The sequence below is a fragment of the Prionailurus bengalensis genome, chromosome B2 (assembly GCF_016509475.1).
Source record: "Prionailurus bengalensis isolate Pbe53 chromosome B2, Fcat_Pben_1.1_paternal_pri, whole genome shotgun sequence".
Taxonomy (NCBI): Eukaryota; Metazoa; Chordata; class Mammalia; order Carnivora; family Felidae; genus Prionailurus; species Prionailurus bengalensis.
The window spans coordinates 97153338-97172818 of NC_057349.1; the positions used below are offsets into that span (position 1 = coordinate 97153338).

General features: G+C 35.1%; 1 protein-coding gene across 1 annotated transcript in view; it reads right to left on the reverse strand.

Moving 5' to 3' along the window:
• Window positions 1-19481, reverse strand: part of SEC63 (SEC63 homolog, protein translocation regulator) — a 74739-nt gene that overhangs the window by 31419 nt on the left and 23839 nt on the right. Inside the window, exons 5-13 of the mRNA XM_043592056.1 lie at window positions 12325-12386; window positions 11685-11743; window positions 10108-10158; window positions 9001-9109; window positions 6672-6766; window positions 6435-6567; window positions 4780-4872; window positions 3852-4006; window positions 1450-1597 (exon numbers count right to left, since the gene is read on the reverse strand). Coding sequence (XP_043447991.1) covers window positions 1450-1597; window positions 3852-4006; window positions 4780-4872; window positions 6435-6567; window positions 6672-6766; window positions 9001-9109; window positions 10108-10158; window positions 11685-11743; window positions 12325-12386 — 905 coding nt within the window. The remainder of the gene's footprint in view (window positions 1-1449; window positions 1598-3851; window positions 4007-4779; window positions 4873-6434; window positions 6568-6671; window positions 6767-9000; window positions 9110-10107; window positions 10159-11684; window positions 11744-12324; window positions 12387-19481) is intronic.

Below are 19481 nucleotides of genomic sequence, written 5' to 3' on the forward strand. Positions count from 1 at the left end.
AGTTCCACCATCTCCAGCACTAGATAATGCAGATGCCTTTCCTGCTTCTAAACTGCTTCTCCTCTCCCTCCATTAACTATATTACTCATATTACACATTGGGATAGCACTGTGAAAATACAGTAAATTGTCTATACAAGAGGCTATGGAATGAAATACATCATGAAGTCTCCCAATGAGGTTGAATATTCTTACCTTACTTCTAACGAGAAAATTTGACATTCATTTTTCTAAGCAGCATGTACTTTTTATAGCTCCTGATTATTATCAGTTATCTCTTAAGTCCCAAATTGGATTTTACTTGAATAGTTTCTCTTTTTTTTTACTTGAATAGTTTCTGATTTAAATTGGTCCTAAATGAAACTTTTACTGTTTTTAAGTGTTTGAAGACTCACAAACCCACAAGGAAATCCGAACTCTTCACCAAAGCAGTCCCTACATGTATCCTATACTGCAGCCGATTTGAAACCAGACTGCAGTTTTACCTTACTTTCTCAAACACCCCAATCTTTGAGAGTCATTTATCTCTTTTCAATTCCATTAGAATGCAAACTTAGTAAGGTAGAGTCTTTGTCTAACTCACCACTGCTTCCCCAACACCCAGATAAATGAGTGGCACTCAACAGTTGTTGAATGCATGAATGACACAACGTCCGTGTCATTCATTTCACACTTGCTTTATGATTCCTTGGTTTTAATCCTATGTTTATATCCTCTTTCCTCAACTAGACTATAAGCCCCTTACAGACAGAAACCACCCCTAACACATCCTTGTATTTTTGGTCCCACAAAAATGTTCTCACAACAGTAACTTAGTAAATGTCAAAACTCAGAATAATGTTACAATGAAGGAATGGAGCAGATAATCTCTTAATTCTGTCACCATTGTAAAATACTATTATTCAACTATTATCATGGACACTCACTGGCCAACTGTGTAGGTAGAAAAATAATCTCTATATTTTCATCCCAACAGACATAAACATAGAGGCAGGATGAGATAAACACATGAAATGTGGCACAGAACACGGTAATTTCCAAGGTTTATTTAACATAAGTAAATTGGGCTTAAAATGAATTTTAGAACTAAGCAGCTATTTCTTTCATACTAACAATATATGTATTTCAAAGATCTTTCACTGCATCTGAAAATCCTTCATTCTTTAAAAAGTAAGATATTCCTAAAACTTGAACTACAGAACAGAGAGTCCTCAAGCTTAATCCCATTCTGAGGATCATAAAAGTAAGATTCTATAGGATTGTATCAGTGTTCTCAAAACTATTAAGCATACATCATATTTTATCACAGCAAATGTGACATGTAAACCACAGTTCTGGAAAGTCTAGTTACACATTATGATATCAAATGTTTTGAGAACCTTAAACCAAATAAACAGGAGCCAATCTATCAAAAGGGAAACAATGTTCAACACGGAAACCTCCCACTTACCCTGTGATTTTATGTCCATAGTCACATATGGGAAACTCCCAAGGACAGCCATAACCTCCTCATATTTTTCATCTTCAAGGAAGTGCAGTAGATTGTGACGATCTGATTCTTTTAAACTCACCAAATCCTGGATAGTCTTAATTTTGTACTGAATTTTAAAAGAGAGAAGAAGAAAGAAAATAAGTCCTAAAGTCATAGAATTTTTCACAAAAGGAAAATTAGCATGTTTACTAAAACAAAATCCAACAACTTTTAAAAAAATGTTAAGATTACACAGGGTCTCCAACTTACAATGGTTCTACTTAAAGCTTTTAAACTTTACAATGCTGCCAAAGCAATATGCATTCAGTAGAAACCATACTCTTGAGTTTTGATCTTGTCTAGGACTAGTGATATTTAATACAATATCATCATGATGCTGGGCAGCAGCAGTGAGGGGTAGCTCCCAGTCAGCACGTGCTCACAAGAGTAAACAATCCATACACTTAGAACCACTCTGTTTTTCACGTTCAGTATTCAATAAATTATATGAGATAGATATTCAACACTTTACTATAAAACAGGCTTTGTGTTAGATGATTTTGCCCAAGTGTAGGTTAATGTAAGTGTTCTGAGCACATTTAAGGTAGGCTAGGCTAAGCTACTGTATTTGGTAGATGTATTCAATGCATTTTTGACTTAGGATATTTTCAACTTACAATCGATGGCTTTATGAGGATGTAACCCCACTATAAGCTGAGGAAGATCTACATACACATTTCAAAGCAAACAATACAACTTTATAGCATTTCATGGCCTTTTATCCAAGGAAATTCAAATTAAGAATTTTTTTTTATTACAACGTTAAAACAGAGTAATTTTTTAATTTTAGAAAAAATAAAGTTAGGAGGAAAAGACAGTAACATTCATAGACTCTTGACCCAAGCAAGAATGATTGTCATCTTCTATGCTCAGTTTGCTGACCCGTATTTTCAATTTTAATGATAAAAACCTTTAAGAGTATGGATTTATCTCCAAGTGCAGCTGCATCCTTATGGTTTTACTATGCAATTTTCTCATTTTTGTTGTTCTCTAAATATAGCTGTTACTGCACTAATATCCATCTGGGCTAAAGGGATACTTAGGAGAGTGTGAATTTCCAGCCATTTGGTGCTAGTTAATTTTTACTTTTGCAGACAGGGATTAGATCATGAGGTATGTGGAATGTCCACTTTTCTATTACAAAGTTTTCGATTAGAAATGTGAACAAATCAGGGCGCCTGCATGGCTCAGTCGGTTAAGTGTCCAACTTTGGCTCAGGTCATGATCTTGTGGTCCGTGAGCTCGAGCCCTTTGTCGGGCTCTGTGCTGACAGCTCAGAGCCTGAAGCCTGCTTCAGATTCTGTGTCTCCCTCACTCTCTGTCCCTCCCCTGCTCATGCTCTGTCTGTCTCTCTCTCTCTCTCAAAAATAAAGATTAAAAAAAATTTTTTTGTTTTAAGTGAACAAATTTATAATTGCAATACAATTACCTGAAAGGACAGAAAACTCAAATGCAAATTTCTAATATACATTAGTTCTACCTTAATATGTTATCAAATCCAGGGGCACCTGGGTGGCTCAGTCTGTTGGGCAGCCGACTACGGCTTAGGTCATAATCTCACGGTCTGTGAGTTCGAGCCCCACATCGGGCTCTGTGCTGACAGCTCAGAGCCTGAAGCCTGCTTCCAATTCTGTGCCTCCCTCTCTCTCTGCCCCTTTCTTGCTTGGTCTCTGTCTTTTTCTCTCTCAAAACTAATAAACATTAAAAAAAATTAGAAAAAAAAACCCATCAAATCCAATGTCTGTCTTCTGCCCATTTTGTCTAGTGTATACAAAGCAATATTTAAAATGTCCTATCAGAATTATAATTTTAGTTTTTTTCTTGTATTTCCAAGTTTTTTCATTTATACATATTTTTGCTACATCTTAAGATTCATTGTTGGATCTTTACTACAGACTGCATTTTCTATATAAGAAGCATCTTTATTTGATCTACTTATTTTTTGAAAACTTAATTTTTTTGTTCCTATTCAACCGATAAACCATTGCCTAACCTTTAAGCCAGGTATTAATGACTAGAAAGCATACACTGCACTTCTACTTTGTATATTTATTTCTGGTAACATAATATAAGGAATAAAGTGCTAATTGCTAAAATATATTGGACCCCAAAGTAGTAAAATAATTTACAGTAGGTAAAAGATTATAAAACACCTACCTAATCAAGAAATTGTTAACAGAACTACTTGAGGGATAGTTTTAGAGTGTTTAAGATATTCTAAATCTAAGAAATTCATAATAAAAACTTTTAGAACACTTTTCTCATTATTTAAGTAACATAACAAACTGCGTAAAACAGATTTTAAAGTGGCAAAGAATTACCTTTTTATGATTAGAAACCCTTCTAAGATTGTCCTCTTCAATGTGAGGCAGCTGCAGAAGGGGAGACTTAAACTGCTGAAGGCCTTGCACAGCCATCTGGGAAAGCTTCATGCAGTTTTCTAGGGATGCCAAAGTTGGAGCACGAAACTCCCTTTCTTAGAAAGAACAGGAGGAAAAGAAAAAACAAGGCTGGACTTTTTATACGTTCAGGAGTATATAATTCATCACGATAACATGATTCATGCGACTATCCTTAACACCTCATATTTTAAGATCATAGTGCTGACTTTCCTTTAAAAGTTATAAGATACCAAAAATACACAAATTTGTTCAAATGCAATAATCATTATCCAGCAGATTTAACAGAAAAATTCTTTGCATCACTTCCACAAATAGCAAATTATCAGTATCAAATACTGACACCATGCCAAGAACTGACATCAGCCATAACAACAAACCACACCCATCATCTCCTTTCCCAAGAGTCTCCCTTTCCATTACTGACCACAAACTCCCTCATTCTTTTTCTTCCCCCTCACTCTTTTTTTCCTTTCATGTGAAAAACACTACATATCAAATAAATCATCGTTACGTCACTTAAAAGAATTATTTCAAACTCACTGTTAAAATACAGAATAACCTAACTCTCAAAATATTCAAAGGAAAGAAGAGGTATATTAAATATTTGCAAACAATAAGTGACAACAAACAATAAAACAATAAATTCAAAAACATCAGTTGTGATAAAGACTTTACATAATGGAAAATATAGGAAAGAATTAAGAAAAACCATGAACAAAAGTGGGAAAGCTGACTCAACCTACGGGCAGAATTACTGTAGGTACTCATAAATCTTAGAACTATGAAGTGTAATCTGCATATGCTTGCAAGAAAAAGTACAACATAATTAATTACATTTCCACCTCACCTTCACGGCTTCGGGCCATTATTATTAGTTGGCAGATTACATTAACCATTTCTTGAAGTAGGGCAGGGCATTTTTTCAACATAAACTGCTGATCTGCAAAACAAGAGAAAACCTGAAACGAATCATTCTACTTTTACAATTATAACATCTTTATCATCTACAGTCCAAGACTAATACTAAATTTAAGTTGTCCCACAAATATTTCACATGACCTAGTAAGAATTTTGCAGGCTGAAGTTTCTCCTAAGCAGCACTGTCAAAAATCAGTCAGAAAATTCTAGCTCAGATATGATGTTTCAAATTTTTAATATTACAAGTGTTGTGCTTTGTAAGTTAACTCCCTTGTTTGGAGGGAATAGTCTTAAACTTAATTCTAATCTTACTATATTTAAGAACCTTAACAATTTTCTTCTTGTATACCTAAGTTTCTGAAACTATGAATAAGTCCAAAGACTAAGATTGATAGTGAATGTCAATTCTATGCAGAAAGAAGAGAGGGGATGATAAAGAGGAGAAGGAAAAGGAACGAGACAGAGTCATTTTTACCGCACCTAATAGTTAACTGTTAAGATCATCCATGGGGTTGGTACTCAACCTAAAAAAATATTTGTTCCCTGTTTCTTAGATAACTGGTAAAAAGGGAGATGGTTTTATATCTGTACAGAACATTAGAATTACCAGTTAACTTGCAACTCCAATAATAATGCCTAAATAGAGATCCTTCATTCCATCTTAAGGATCCTATCTTATCATCAACCACTGATCATCAAATGGCCTTGTTTTCAAAGGCATTTGATTATATTATTGGCTTAAAAATGGCAGAGGAGGAGCTTCATTCAGAAAGAACATTTATTCCTGAAGGATAATAACTTTCTTTGAAAACTTCAAATGAAATCATGCAAGTAAAAAAAAAAATGACAAATTCATGGTATTCCTGGAAACACCACTGTCCCAATCCACTACTTTTATTTATTTTTATTTTTTTTATGTTTATTCTCTCCCTGAGAGAGAGAAAGAGAGAGAGAGCAAGAGCGGGGAAGGGTCAGAGAGAGAGGGAGACACAGAATCCAAAGTAGGCTCTAGACTCTGAGCTGTCAGCACAGAGCCTGACACGGGGCTTGAACTCATGAACCACAAGATCATGACCTGAGCCAAAGTTGGATGCTTAACCGACTGAGTCACCCAAGTGCCCCACTGCTTCTCTTTTAAATAGATAGGTGGCTGCAAATACTTAGGAAGCTTTAAATAAAGATTAAACACTTAATCAGCAACCACAGCTGGAAGTGGTGGTGGTAGTTGTGGAGCTGACTGAGGTATTGATTATGAAATCCATTTTTTCTTCCCCCCAAAAGCTTGTAAAATCTTTTTAAAAAGTCACTAGGAATTTCTGTATAATCTGCAACTGACTAAACATTTTTCAGAGTATTCTCTCACCTTGAAATACTAAATTTTAACATTTGCCAAAATATCGGACTTAGACCTTCAAAACATCTGTGAAGTAATTATGTAGCATAAAGATTTCTTTTTAAAAGATCCTTGAGCAATTATTTGATTGAGCAAAAAAGAACAGCAACAAAAACATTGCACCATGAAGTCTAATTAAATCCGTTGCTTTTGTACCATTAAAACCGTGCAGATATTAGAATCATAAATACCTTCTTCAAGGGTCTCAGGAATTTTCATTCTAGCAAGATGAGACAGTAAAAGAACTCTGGCTTTCAGGCTATATGGGCAGGTAAGTGGAGGCTCATTCTTCTTTAAATTAATGCTGCCAATTTCTCTGATTAGCTAGAGTAAATAAAATAATTATTAAAAATATCTATATACTGAAAAGCATTAACTTTAATACCTAAATGCTTATTATATCAAGGAATTTAGGAGACAGGTCTAACCTGAGGTATTAGAATATTATCTGTTGGTCTGCTTGTGGCATCTTTGTTATACTGAGGATCAAATTCAGAGGCTCCAGCCAAAACCATGATAAGACCTAAGAAAACAAAAGAAATATAAAGGTAAACAAATAAACTTGCTCATCTATTAATTTCCTCTCCTAGGATACTTTATTAATGTAGAGTGAGGCAGTTTTCCAATTGCGCAAAAAGCTAAAAATCATCTGAACTCCAATACTAAGTATTCATTTCTCCAACAAAAAAGAAACATTTCACTTTTTTAAAAGTGTACAGTATTACTTATCACAAGTGAACAGAAACATACATTAAGGGCCCCAAAGCAACTGGATGCATTAAAATCACTACAAATAGCATCTGTTTCTAGATTTAAGCATGTGTTCCACAGTAACTTTCTACAGAGTAATTATTAAGTATCCCATACGATGTTAATAACTATTATGTGAACAAAGGGGGCTCTATGGTTAAACAAGACTGAGAAACAATGAGTTAAAAGAGTTTCAGGTTTCTTCACTTGATGACTTCTCAGAACCTTAAGTAAACTGAAATACTCTATAATTTACAGAAATTTTTATCATGGAACCCTGAAGGGTTTGCGGGACATGTTCTTTGAAATACACATGATTTGCAGCTACATACACTATGAGCATTACTTGTTAGTCTATACAAGCTCCTTATTTTTTTAAATAATTTTTTTAAAATTTACTTATTTTGAGAACAAGAGAGGAGCAGAGAGAGAGGGAGAGAGAGAAAATCCCAAACAAGCTCCACACTGTCAGCACAGAGCCCAGTGCAGGGCTCGAACTCAGCTGAAATCAAGAGTCAGAGCCTTAACCAACTGTGAATCACCCAGGTGTCCCTATTCAAGCTTTTTAATGACCGGCACTATAGTCACCTATAGTCATCAATCTCACCTTCCAGCAGAAAATACATACCATGTGCGCTCACTAAAAGCAGGACAATGTAGAGCTTAAGGGCACAGACCCTGGAGTTTTCACTCCCTAACTAAATGATGCAGGACAATATTCTTCACCTTTCTATGGGTCTCAGTTTCTCCCAATGTGCCTGACACACAGTAAGCACAGTAATATGTGTAAGCTACCGCTATCAAATGTTTTCATGAAAACAACTATTCCTGAGACAACTATCTAAACGATACCAACACTAAAGTAGCCAAGGATATATAATCAAGCCCACCAGCTAAAAAATGCTTTTCTGATAGTACTGTATAAGGCTAAGTACCACACTCAGGAATAAAACAGAATCAAGTTCACTGATGCAAAAAACACGTTAAAAGACATTATAAACATGAAACATTTTCATAAGGGGCTAAGTTTCCATATTAATATTTCAATCCAACATAAAGAAGAATGACATGTGTGCATAAGGGAGAGTAACTCACTCATTCCTCAGAAATAAAAGATCTGCTCACTTCTCAGAAATAAAAAATCTGTTCACACAGTCACATGACCCTGAGGAGTCTCTTTCTCATTACCAAAAAAATTAGTTAAATTGGCAAATCCAAAGTACAGACAACTCCATTTAGGTTTTGGAACAAAAATGTATTCTCCAGTGAGACACAATTTAAAACTTTAAAACGTGTATCATCTCTTTTTTTTCCCAGAGGAAGAGAAGCAGGGCTTGTCTATGACAGGTCTATGATTTCTGCAGAGCAAAGATTCTGAAAGGCAACACTACACACTCCAAGGATAAAATTTACAGTGTTAGCTTTATGGAATCAAAGAAAGTATCTTAAATGGAACTTTTTTTTTGCTAAAAATAAATTCTGAAATAAGACTCTGGGAATGAAATATCCTGACAGTTTTCTTTCAGCACGCCCAAGACCTGACTTATTTTACTGAGATTAATACAGTGTAATGTACCGATTTAAGGCTTGGGAACCAGACTGCTTGAGTTCGATCCTGACTCTACCACTTAATATTTCCTTAAGCTCAGTTTCCCCATCTATCAAATGTGCTTAAAAACAGTAAAGATTAAATGAGTTAATATCTACATAATCCATAGTAATGCCAGGCATACAACAAATACTCAAGAAATATTAGCTAGTATTATTACAAAGTTAACCCACATGAAGCTTTACCATAAAATTTGTAGGGTAAAAAACATATATAGCTGAGTAAATGGAAATAATAGAAATACATGTGATAAAGGGTACCAGCTACTTTCCTCCAGCTTTAGTTATATGAACTGAGTATAAAACTGTGAAATAAAAGGTTTCCAGTGGAGTATGTATCAACTCCAAATAAATGACTCAGAAAATAATCTACTAACACAGATACTTAAATTTACTCACGTTTCATATCCATATTTCGGGTTTTATAAACAAAGTATGTATAAATCTGTGTTGTGCGTATTAGAATCTGGTCTCCACTATAGCGTATTGAGCGATACCACCAAGAGCCCTAAAACACAAATAAAATTAAACAATAAATAAAGCATCAAAACCACAATAAATATTAAGTCTAATGCAGAATATGTTACGGTCAAATTTCCTAAGCGTTCATAAAACCAATAACAATACCTGAGCTTTAGAACAAATGCCTTTGTTACTTATTTCAAATTATTTAGCAAGTATTTATACTGCCCAACACCTAAACACCAACCCACCTCACTACATATACATGATTAAACCATTTAAGTTTCAGCTAGAAACTGAACACAAAACAGAAACGAAACAACCCATCACTATATAAAAGCAACAAGCTGGTTCCTGACACGCAGTATGGATTCAGTAAATATTTGATAAGTAAGTGCAGGACAATTTTACAGTTGATATACTACGTTCATTCACATGACTCCATACAGCTGGATCCTCACATAATAAACCTATGAAGAAGGCAAGACAGGTTAATTATTAGTCTCACTATGGGACTCAGGAACTGTAAGATCAGAAAGAAAACCACCAGTCACAAAAGTAACAGTAAAATCATAAACTTTATGGTATTTCCATATTGACATATTATGCAGCTGTTTTTAAAATGAGGTGTATCTCCAACATAGGAAGCAAAAGAAGTCACAGAATGATAGAAAGACCACATTTTTTTAAAAGTGTGTATGTAAACATAATCCATAGAAAAATATCTGAAAGGGAGAACACCAAACTTAGCAGTGATTATCTCTAACAAAGAAATGAAGTTGAGGGAGACGGTAAAGGAAAACATTCCAAACTCTACATATACCTGTATTATTTCACTTATATGTAACTTTTGTATGGGAGGAGATATACTTTCACATACTTAAATGATATCACCTTTAGAAAACCTTTAAAGTATAGATGAATAGAAGATTCTTAAAATTCAAGGATCAATGGATTATATTCTAATACAAATTATAGGAGGCTCCAAAGCACGCCACCAATTCCCTTTCCAAAAAACAGTTAATAAAAAGAGCTAGCACTTACCACAACAACTGGAAGGATAACCATGAATGCCAATCCATATACAAGTAAAACCTAGAATTGAAGAGAAAAAAAATTATGGCTTTCACAGGTAAATTATAAAAATATCCATGAACACTTACCTTGAGGCTTGCATGGGGGAGGCACTAACAAAAGCACTCTTCAGGGAGCGTGGGTGGCTCAGTCAGTTAAGCATTTGACTCTTGATTTTGGCTGAGGTCATGATTTCAGTTACTGAGTTCAAGCCCCACATCGGGCTCTGTGCTGACAGCACGTAGCCTGTTTGGGATTCTGTCTCCCTCCCTCTCTACCCCTCCCCCATTTGCTAGCTCTTAAAAGAAAAATGAACTCCTAAAAACAAAAAAAAGCACTCCTCTTATATTATTTCATTTAATTCTTACTTCATTTTCAAATTTTATGAGAAAGCTACCGTTATTATTTTTCTTCTGCAAATAGAAAACCTGCAGCACACATAGGTTACAGGACTTGTCCTAGGTCACACAGCTAGTAAGTGGATTGGAATCCAGGCATTTCAATTCTAAAACTTACGCTCTTATCCAATATAACAAGTCACCTTTTAATTTGCTCTGTAAATAATACCAGCAAAACAGCTTTTATAAATTATATTTTCCTTCCAGTCAGATACTTATAGCTCTACACGTTAGTAAGTAGTTAGTGCCTTGGAAATAAATGATAGAATCCTGGTTCCTTATCAAGGAGCAACTTCATAATGTTCTATTTACAAGTAATTTCTGTCTATTGGTCTTAGATTTTTCTCCTACTGCTTGATTCCAAATGTGGTAGCTAACTATCCTCTTCTCCAGTATTCCCACAGTAATCCTAAGCATGACAGACACACTTACACACAGAAAGCATACATCCCTAAGATAACAAATGTTTGTCAGCCATAAAATAACATTAAATAGCCATTTTCAAAACAAATTACAGACTATATGAATGTTTTTATTGCTTCAAAGATAGCTCCTAATCATTTTTAAGATATGTGAAATAGGGAAACATCTATTCCTGAACAGTAAGTTAATTCCTGATGTTTCAGAGTTGTAAAATCTATCACCAAATAAAAGTCTGATACCCTACTGCCTCCCTAAGTACCATATGGAATATATATCATTAATTTAACATATATTAACATTAATTTCACCTGGGTAAATGTGAAATGAAGGATATTAACATTAATTTCACCTGGGTAAATGTGACATGAAGGATAATTTAAATTTTGAGCACTACTTAGGATAGATACCATATAAAACCACAGTTCCCCAAACCAAGGATAAGACCCAACCTGAAACTACCTCCAAAAGAAATCACCACAGCTTTAAGGTTTTAAAACAACATTTAGAACACACTGCCCTTCCTCTGAAGAAAAACAAGCAAAAAAAAAACCCACACCGCCCCAAACAACAACCTAATAATGGGAAACAATTCTTTTCTTTATTATATAAAAAGTTTTCATAATACACAATTAAATTAAAGACAGCATAACAGTATTTTGATATAGCTCTCTATAGTACTAAGATATATCTAGCACATTATAATGTGTCCTATTTACATGTACTCACCAAAATTGAGTTTTTCTGGTCAACTATCCAAGCTGGCAGGGCAATTCCAAAGCTTGTGGCTAAAATAGGAAGAATATTTCTGAAGAATCTGCACTTCCAATTTTATTTATTTATATTTCAAAATTCTGCACCCCAACCCTTCCCCCCGCCAAAAAAAAATCTTTCAGAAAGATTATATTATGTGTGTTCCCATTACAGAAAAGTCGATACATTTTTCCAGAAGTGGGGGCAGGGGGGACTCGACCAAAGTATATGAATTCCTTCTTAGGAAATCTAAATTTTTTTATATGTCATTATGTAAACACTATGAATATATGATAAAATGTTTAAAGTCAATAAAGAAAAACAGATTGTTTTCATCCAATTTTTATCAACTGCTAATTGGAAATGAATGACAATGATCACTCTTCTCATCAGACCAATCTGAGTTCTATCTTTCCAACTGGCTGCTAGAAAGAAAAATAAAAATTAGCTAAAGGAAACTCAATTTACCTATCTATTTAACTCCTTGAGGTTATAATTTTCCTATTCACAAACTAAGAATCAAATATTCCTTTCAATCTATTAATATTTTCACTTAAATACACAAACACACACACACACTATACCACTAGTAATTTTTGATTATTATTTACCACACCTTGAGGGCCATCTGGATTTCCAAACTCTTCCCAGTTTTTCCGGGACTCTTCATCAGTTAAACTAGCATTAAGAACAAAATTGCAAAATTAGAAAACCGCATCTGGAAAGTACTCACATATACAAACTCTATTAATGAACCAACTCATTTCTTATAGATATTAATTTCAGGAAATCAAGAAAAGTCTCTCTGAAATCAGATAAAAATAAAGGAATTCTACATTAAAGAAAATGCTAACTATTGAGACTTTAGAGAAATTCCTGGTTGGCCTGTGGGTTCTGAAATTTTGCCAGTTCAAGTTGGAAGATAAAACTTTACAAATTTTCTAAGCAAGCAGGGAGGATTACAGGGACTTTTTTCTTATATCCTTATACATTTTCCAAAATTTCTTCAATGAGCTTTGCTTATACTTTAATAATATATACCTACTTATAAACCCACTACAAATTAATAATAATCATCCCTCCAAAACTGGTACCACATTCTCAAAAGAAAAAAATGAACACCTGGAAAATTCCAATGCTACAGAAAAGGTCATTTTGCATTGTGCTGAGGTCACAATTTTCTCCTAAAACAACTGTCAGGACTAGGGAAAAACCTGCTGAAACAACGTTTTTTTAATCCAGCAATATAAAAGTGACAGAGTGATTTAAAAAAAAAAATTTTTTTTAATGTTTATTTACTTTTTGAGAGAGAGAGAGAGAGAGAGAGAGAGAGAGAGAGAGAGCGCGCATGAACTGCGAAGGGGCAAAGAGAGAGAGGGAGACACAAAATCCAAAGCAGGCTCCAGGCTCTGAGCTGGCGGCACAGAGCCCAACACAGGGCTCAAACTCCCAAACCATGAGATCATGACCTGAGCCAAAGTCAGACATTTAACCAACTGAGTCACCCAGGAGCCCCCAGAGTGATTTTTTTAACACCTAAAAAGAAATATAACCCTTGACCTTGGCAGTGGTCCAAGGCACAGAATGAGAGTGGTTTTATTTCAGATCCCAAGATAGATGTTAAAAAAAAAACACCGAAAGAAATTTTCAATTCCTTCAAAAACTTTACGTTGTTAAGGAGACAAGGCAGACACACACAAAAATGACCAGTAAGATCGTAAGAAAGGCATTTTTGAAGTCCATGTGGCAAAAGATTATGTTTATGTCCAAATCTAATTTTAACAGTATTTCTATTTCCCAGAACATATGCACATAGGATACAATGTAGTTTTCTATTCAACAAAGCTCCACAGTAAGAGACAGAATGCAGAAGTACCTTTAAAAAAACAGCAACAATTTTCAAAGAGTTCAATTTTTTTTCACCTAAACCATAATTTCTATCTTTTATTATTATTTTTTTTTTTTAGGTAAGCTCTACACCCAATGTATGGGCTTGAACCCATAACCCTGAGATCAGGAGCTCTATGTTCTACCAAATGAGCCAGCCGGGTGCCCCCCTATTTTTATTTTTTTAAACTGAAGTATAGTTGACACACAATGTTACATTAGTTTCAGGTATACAAGATAGTGATCTGACAAGTTTATACTTTATGCTATGCTCACCACTAACATAGCTACCATCTGTCACTACACCAATGCTATTATAATACCATTGACTATATTCTCTATGTTGTACCTTTTATTCCTTCTATAGACTTATTCTTAGACTATTATCTATAAACTTATTCTTTCTATAAGTCTGTATCTCCCACTCCCCTTCACCCATTTTGCCCATTCTTCCATCCCATTCCCCTCTGGCAACCTGTTTGTTCTCTATATTAATGGGTCTGTTTCTGCCTTTTGGTTATTCCTTTGCTTTGTTTTTTAAGTCCCACATATAAGTGAAATCATATGATATCTGCCTTTCTCTGCCTTATTTCAGTTAGCATACTACCCTCTAGATCCAGGTCCATCCATGTTGTCACAAATGGCAAGATCACATTCCTTTTTATAGCTGAATAATATTCCATTGTATAAATGAATACCACATCTTCATCCATTCATCTATCAATGGATACTGAGTTGCTTCTATACCTCAGCTCTTATAAATAATACTGCAATAAACATAGGAGTGCATGTATCTTTCTGAATGAATGTCTTTGCTTTCTATGGGTAAAAACCCAGTAATGGAATTACTGGATGATATGGTATTTCTACTTTTACTTTTTTGAGGATGCTCCATACCAGTTTCTGTAGTGGCTGTACCAATAAACATTCCTACCAACAGTGCACAAGGATTTCTTTTTCTTCACATCCTCGCCAATACTTGTTATTTCTTGTCTTTTTTATCTTAGCCATTTTGACAGGTCTAAGGTGTTACCTCATTGTGGTTCTGATTCGCATCTGCCTGATGACTAGTACTGCTGAGCATATTTTCATGCATCAGTTGACCATCTATATGTATTCCTTGGGAAAGTATCTATTAAGGTCCTTTGCCCATTTTTTAAAAATCATATTGTTGGGTTTTTTGGTGTTGAGTTGCTAAGTTCTTTATATATTTTGGATATTATTAACCCCTTATTGAAGATATCATTTGCAAATATCTTCTCTCATTCAATAGGGTGCCTTTTTGTTGGTTTCCTCTCTGTGCAAAAGCTTTTTATTTTGGTGTAGTCCCAATAGTTCATTTTTGCTTGTCTCCCTTGCCTTATGATTTTAATATTATTTTTTTCTAAGTAAGTTCCATGTCCAATGTGGGGCTTCAGCTCATGACCATGAAAGCAAGAGTTGAATGCTCTGAGCCAGCCAGGTGCCCCTGCCTTATGATCTTCATCTAGAAAGACTGCTATGGTGGATGTCCAAGAAATTAGTGCCTATGTTCTTCTAGGTGTTTTACGGTTTCAGATCTCATAATAATTACGTCTTTTATCTATTCTGAGTTTATTTTTGTGTATGAAGTAAGAAAGTGGTCCAGTTCCATTCTCTTGCATGTAACTGTCTAGTTTTCCCAGCACCATTTACTGAAATGACTGTCTCTCCCCAGAGTATATTCTTGCCTCCTTTGTCATACATTAAATGACCATATAAACACAGGTTTATTTCTGGGCTCTCTGTTTTGTTCCATTAATCTATGTTTCTATTTTTGGGCCACTCCTATACAGTTTAATTACTACAGCTCTGTAGTATAGCTTGAAATCTGGAATTGTTATACCTCCAGCTTTGTTCTTTCTCAAGATTGCTTTGGCTATTCAGGGTCTTTTGTGGTTCCACACAAATTTCAGAATTATTTGTTCTAGTTCTGTTGGTATTTTGATAGGGATTGCATGGAATCTGTAGATTGCTTTGGGTAATACAGACATTTTAACAATATTAATTCTTCCAACCCATGAGCATAAAATATCCTTCCATTTGGTTGTGTCATCTTTAATTTCTTTCATCAGTATTTTATAGTTTCCAGGGTATAGATTTTTCACCTCCTTAAATTTATTTCCAAGTATTTTATTCTTTTTGATATAATTGTAAATGGAACCGTTTTCTTAAATTCTCTTTCTGCTACTTCATTATTAGTGTGTAAAAATGCAACTGATTTCTAGGTACTAATTTTGTATCCTGCAACTTTACTGAAGTCATTTATTACTTTTAATAGCTTTTTCGAGATCTTTAGGGTTTTCTTTTTTCTTTTCTTTAATTTTTTTTAACGTTTATTTTTAAGAGAGAGAGAGAGAGAGAGAGAGAGAGAGAGAGACTGCCAGTGGGGGAGGGGCAGAGAGAGACAGACAGACAGGCAGACAGACAGACACAGAATCCGAAGCAGGCCCCAGGCTCTGAGCTGTCAGCACAGTGCCCGACACGGAGCATGAACCCATGAGCTGTGAGATCATGACCTGAGCCGAAGTCAGACGCTTAACCGACTAAGCCACCCAGGCACCCCTTTTTAATGTTTATTTTTGAGAAGTAGAGAGACAGAGTGCAAGCAGGGGAAGGACAGAGAATTAGAGAGGGAGACACAGAATCCCAAGCAGGCTCCAGGCTCTGAGTTGTCAGCACAGAGCCCAACATGGGGCTTGAACTTGGGAACAGCAAGATCATGACCTGAGCCAAAGTCACTTAACCAACTGAGCCACCCTAGGGTTTTCTATGTACAGTATCATGCCATGTACAGATGATGACAATTTAACTTCTTCCTTACCAACATGGATGTCTTTTACTTCTTTTTCTTTTCTGATTGCTGTGTCTAGCACTTCTAGTACTATGTTGAATAAACATGGTGACAGTGGACATCCTAGTCTTATTCCTGCTCAGCTTTTCACCTTTGACTTTGACGTTAGCTCTGTGTTTTTCATATATAGCTTTTATTATGTTGAGGTACATTCCCTCTAAATCTACTTTGAGAATTTTATCATAAACATACGAATTTTGTGAAATACTTTTTCTACATCTATTGAAATAAACATCTGATTTTTATTCTTCATTCTGTTAATGTGGTATATCATACTGACTGATTTTGCAGATACTGAGCCATTCTTGCACCAGAATAAATTCTACTTGATTGTGATGAATGATCTTTTTAATGTACTGTTGAAGGTGATTTGGTAATACCTTGTTGAGAATTTTTATATCTATGTTCAACAGGGATTGCAAATATTTTTAAACTTCTCTAGTCATTTAAGAAAACAAGTATGTTGACATCCTCAGTCCCTTTTTAACCATAACTCCACTTACGCTATTTGACCAAGGCCAGAGTAAAATAAAGAAGCCAACAAAAAGCACTATCAGAGAGACTGCAACTTCAGAAGGAGGGGTGCGTATGGTAGCTCTGTTTTGCTAAGGGAGGGATGTTTCTCAAAAAATTTTGCCCTGGTTTCCCTGTACAACTGCCCACTCACTTAGGACTTCAGCTATTCGCCCTTCTAACCAGAATTTTTTCCCAAACATAACTCTATCCCCTCTACTTTTCTGACGATAGCAACATAATAAACTGCTGTTTTCCAAACAATGCCCTCAAATTTCACAAAATAAAGCACAGTTCACATCATAGAAGCACTTGATTTTTTCAAACTGCACACACAGCTGATTACAATTCCATTAACTCATTCATTAAGCTGACTTGTACAACTGGTGTGAGACACGCACCATGTTCAATATTCAAATTAAAGAAATCATCAACTTTTTAAAAAGTTGTTAGAAAGCAACTAACTTTTGGATAGTTATTAGTGCTTCAGTAAAATACCACTTCTAAGACTTAAAGTACTTAAAAGTTATGTAATTTTAGTATAATTCATATATAATGAGCTTAAACAAGACCAATGATATTAACAGAACTTTCAAAAATTCAATGAGTATAAGGTTTCCTAAACATGATTATATATCTTAATTTTGGAGGTAGGAGGCTGTGTCATAGATTCTATTACGAATCTGATAAGATCTATAACCCTTCTGCTCTAGAAAAATGCACAAATACACATATACTCTGTATACAGCTTCGGGGGCCCCAGATCATACAACCTAATCTAGAGAATGCTTTCATTAAATTATAGGTGAATGACCCTGAGTTGACTACGTAAAGCAAAATTACATATTCATATATAGTAACACATGAAAACACATGTTTTTAAAAATTAAAATAGCTTTAAAATAACATCTAGGGGTGCGTGGGTGGCTCAGTCAGCTGAGCATCCAACTTCAGTTCAGCTCATGATCTCACGGTTCATGGGTTCGAGCTCCAGTCAGGCTCTGTGCTGGTAGCTCGCAGCCTGGAGCCTACTTCTGATTCTGTGTCTCCCTCTCTCTCTGCTCCTCCCCTGTTCATGCTCTGTCTCTCTCTCTCTCTCAAAAATAAATAAACTTAAAAAAAAATGTTCCTTTAAAATAAAGTAACCTCTATGTGGTCCACTCACTATACAGTAGGTTAAAAACAGGTTTTACACCCAAAAACCAAATCTCAACTATATGGTTATAGAAAAAACAGAAACTATGAACCAGAAAATTCAATAGTTGGTCTAACTCCTCAAAAATAACCAGAACTCCTTTTCTTTAAGTTAGAAACTGGTGTGAAGAAATAGGAATCACCCAAGCCTATTATTGTAATGGGCACATAAGGGAAAATAAAATCTCCTGAATAACCAAAGCAAATTCTAAAAAGCTTTGCAGATCAAAGCCTTTAAATGCTGCTTGAGTTATACTTGGGCTGCTAGAGTAATGCATAAAAAACGGGAACTTCAATCACTCAGAACTTGTAATTAGTAAAATGTACCTTTATCTAATTCATTTATACTTATACAAGCTACAAGATCTCAAAGTTCTGGGTCCCATAATCATTTTACTTCTTCATTTGTCTGATGGACCATCAACTATTTAAGACATTTTAAACACAAAACATTCTATATCTTGATCAGGTAATTGAGTTAAAACCAAAAGCCATATATTATTCTTCTGTACTTTCTAGAATAGTGACCATACATCATAAAGAGTCAGATTTCCATTAACTTGAGGACAAATTCATGAACTTAAAAATGTTACAATACCTGGGGCACCTGGGGTGGCTGAGTCAGTTAATCATCTGACTCAATTATGGCTCAGGTCATGATCTCCTGGTTGTGAGTTCGAGCCCCACATTGGGCTCTTCGCTGACAGTTCAGAGCCTGCTTGGGATTTTCTCTCTCTCCCTCACTCTCTCTCTCTGTGCCCCTCACCAGCTCGCTTGCTCTCTCTCGCTCTCAAAATAAATAAAGTTACAATACCTGAAAACTAAATTTAAACTAAAATTAAAACTACTAAATAATCTTAGCTATCTGACTTTCTCTGGGTATCTTTAATTCTTCTGAAATTACCTGAAGACAGCAGCTAAGGCACTGAAACACTTGTGCAATGAGAGTAAATGGCCGGAGGAGACACAATGAAAAAAGGGGGAGACACCAACTGAAAGACTGTAATCTGGAGGACATCTGCTATGCAGAAAATGTAGTATACCCTTCAGAAGCTCCTAATGGCACTGCTTTATTGCAGAATCATATTTACATATGTAACAAGCAGCTCACAAAAAAGAGGGGACAGGAGACACAGTCAATAGACTTTTATTAAGCATAAAATGATTATTTCCCAAACTTCTATAATTCACATGTCACTTTCACAGTTTGCTATTATATCTGAGTATCCTATGACTTACTTCTATTTTTAAAATCAGCTTACAAAATGATACATCACTGAGTCCTCTAAAAACAGACAATATCTTGT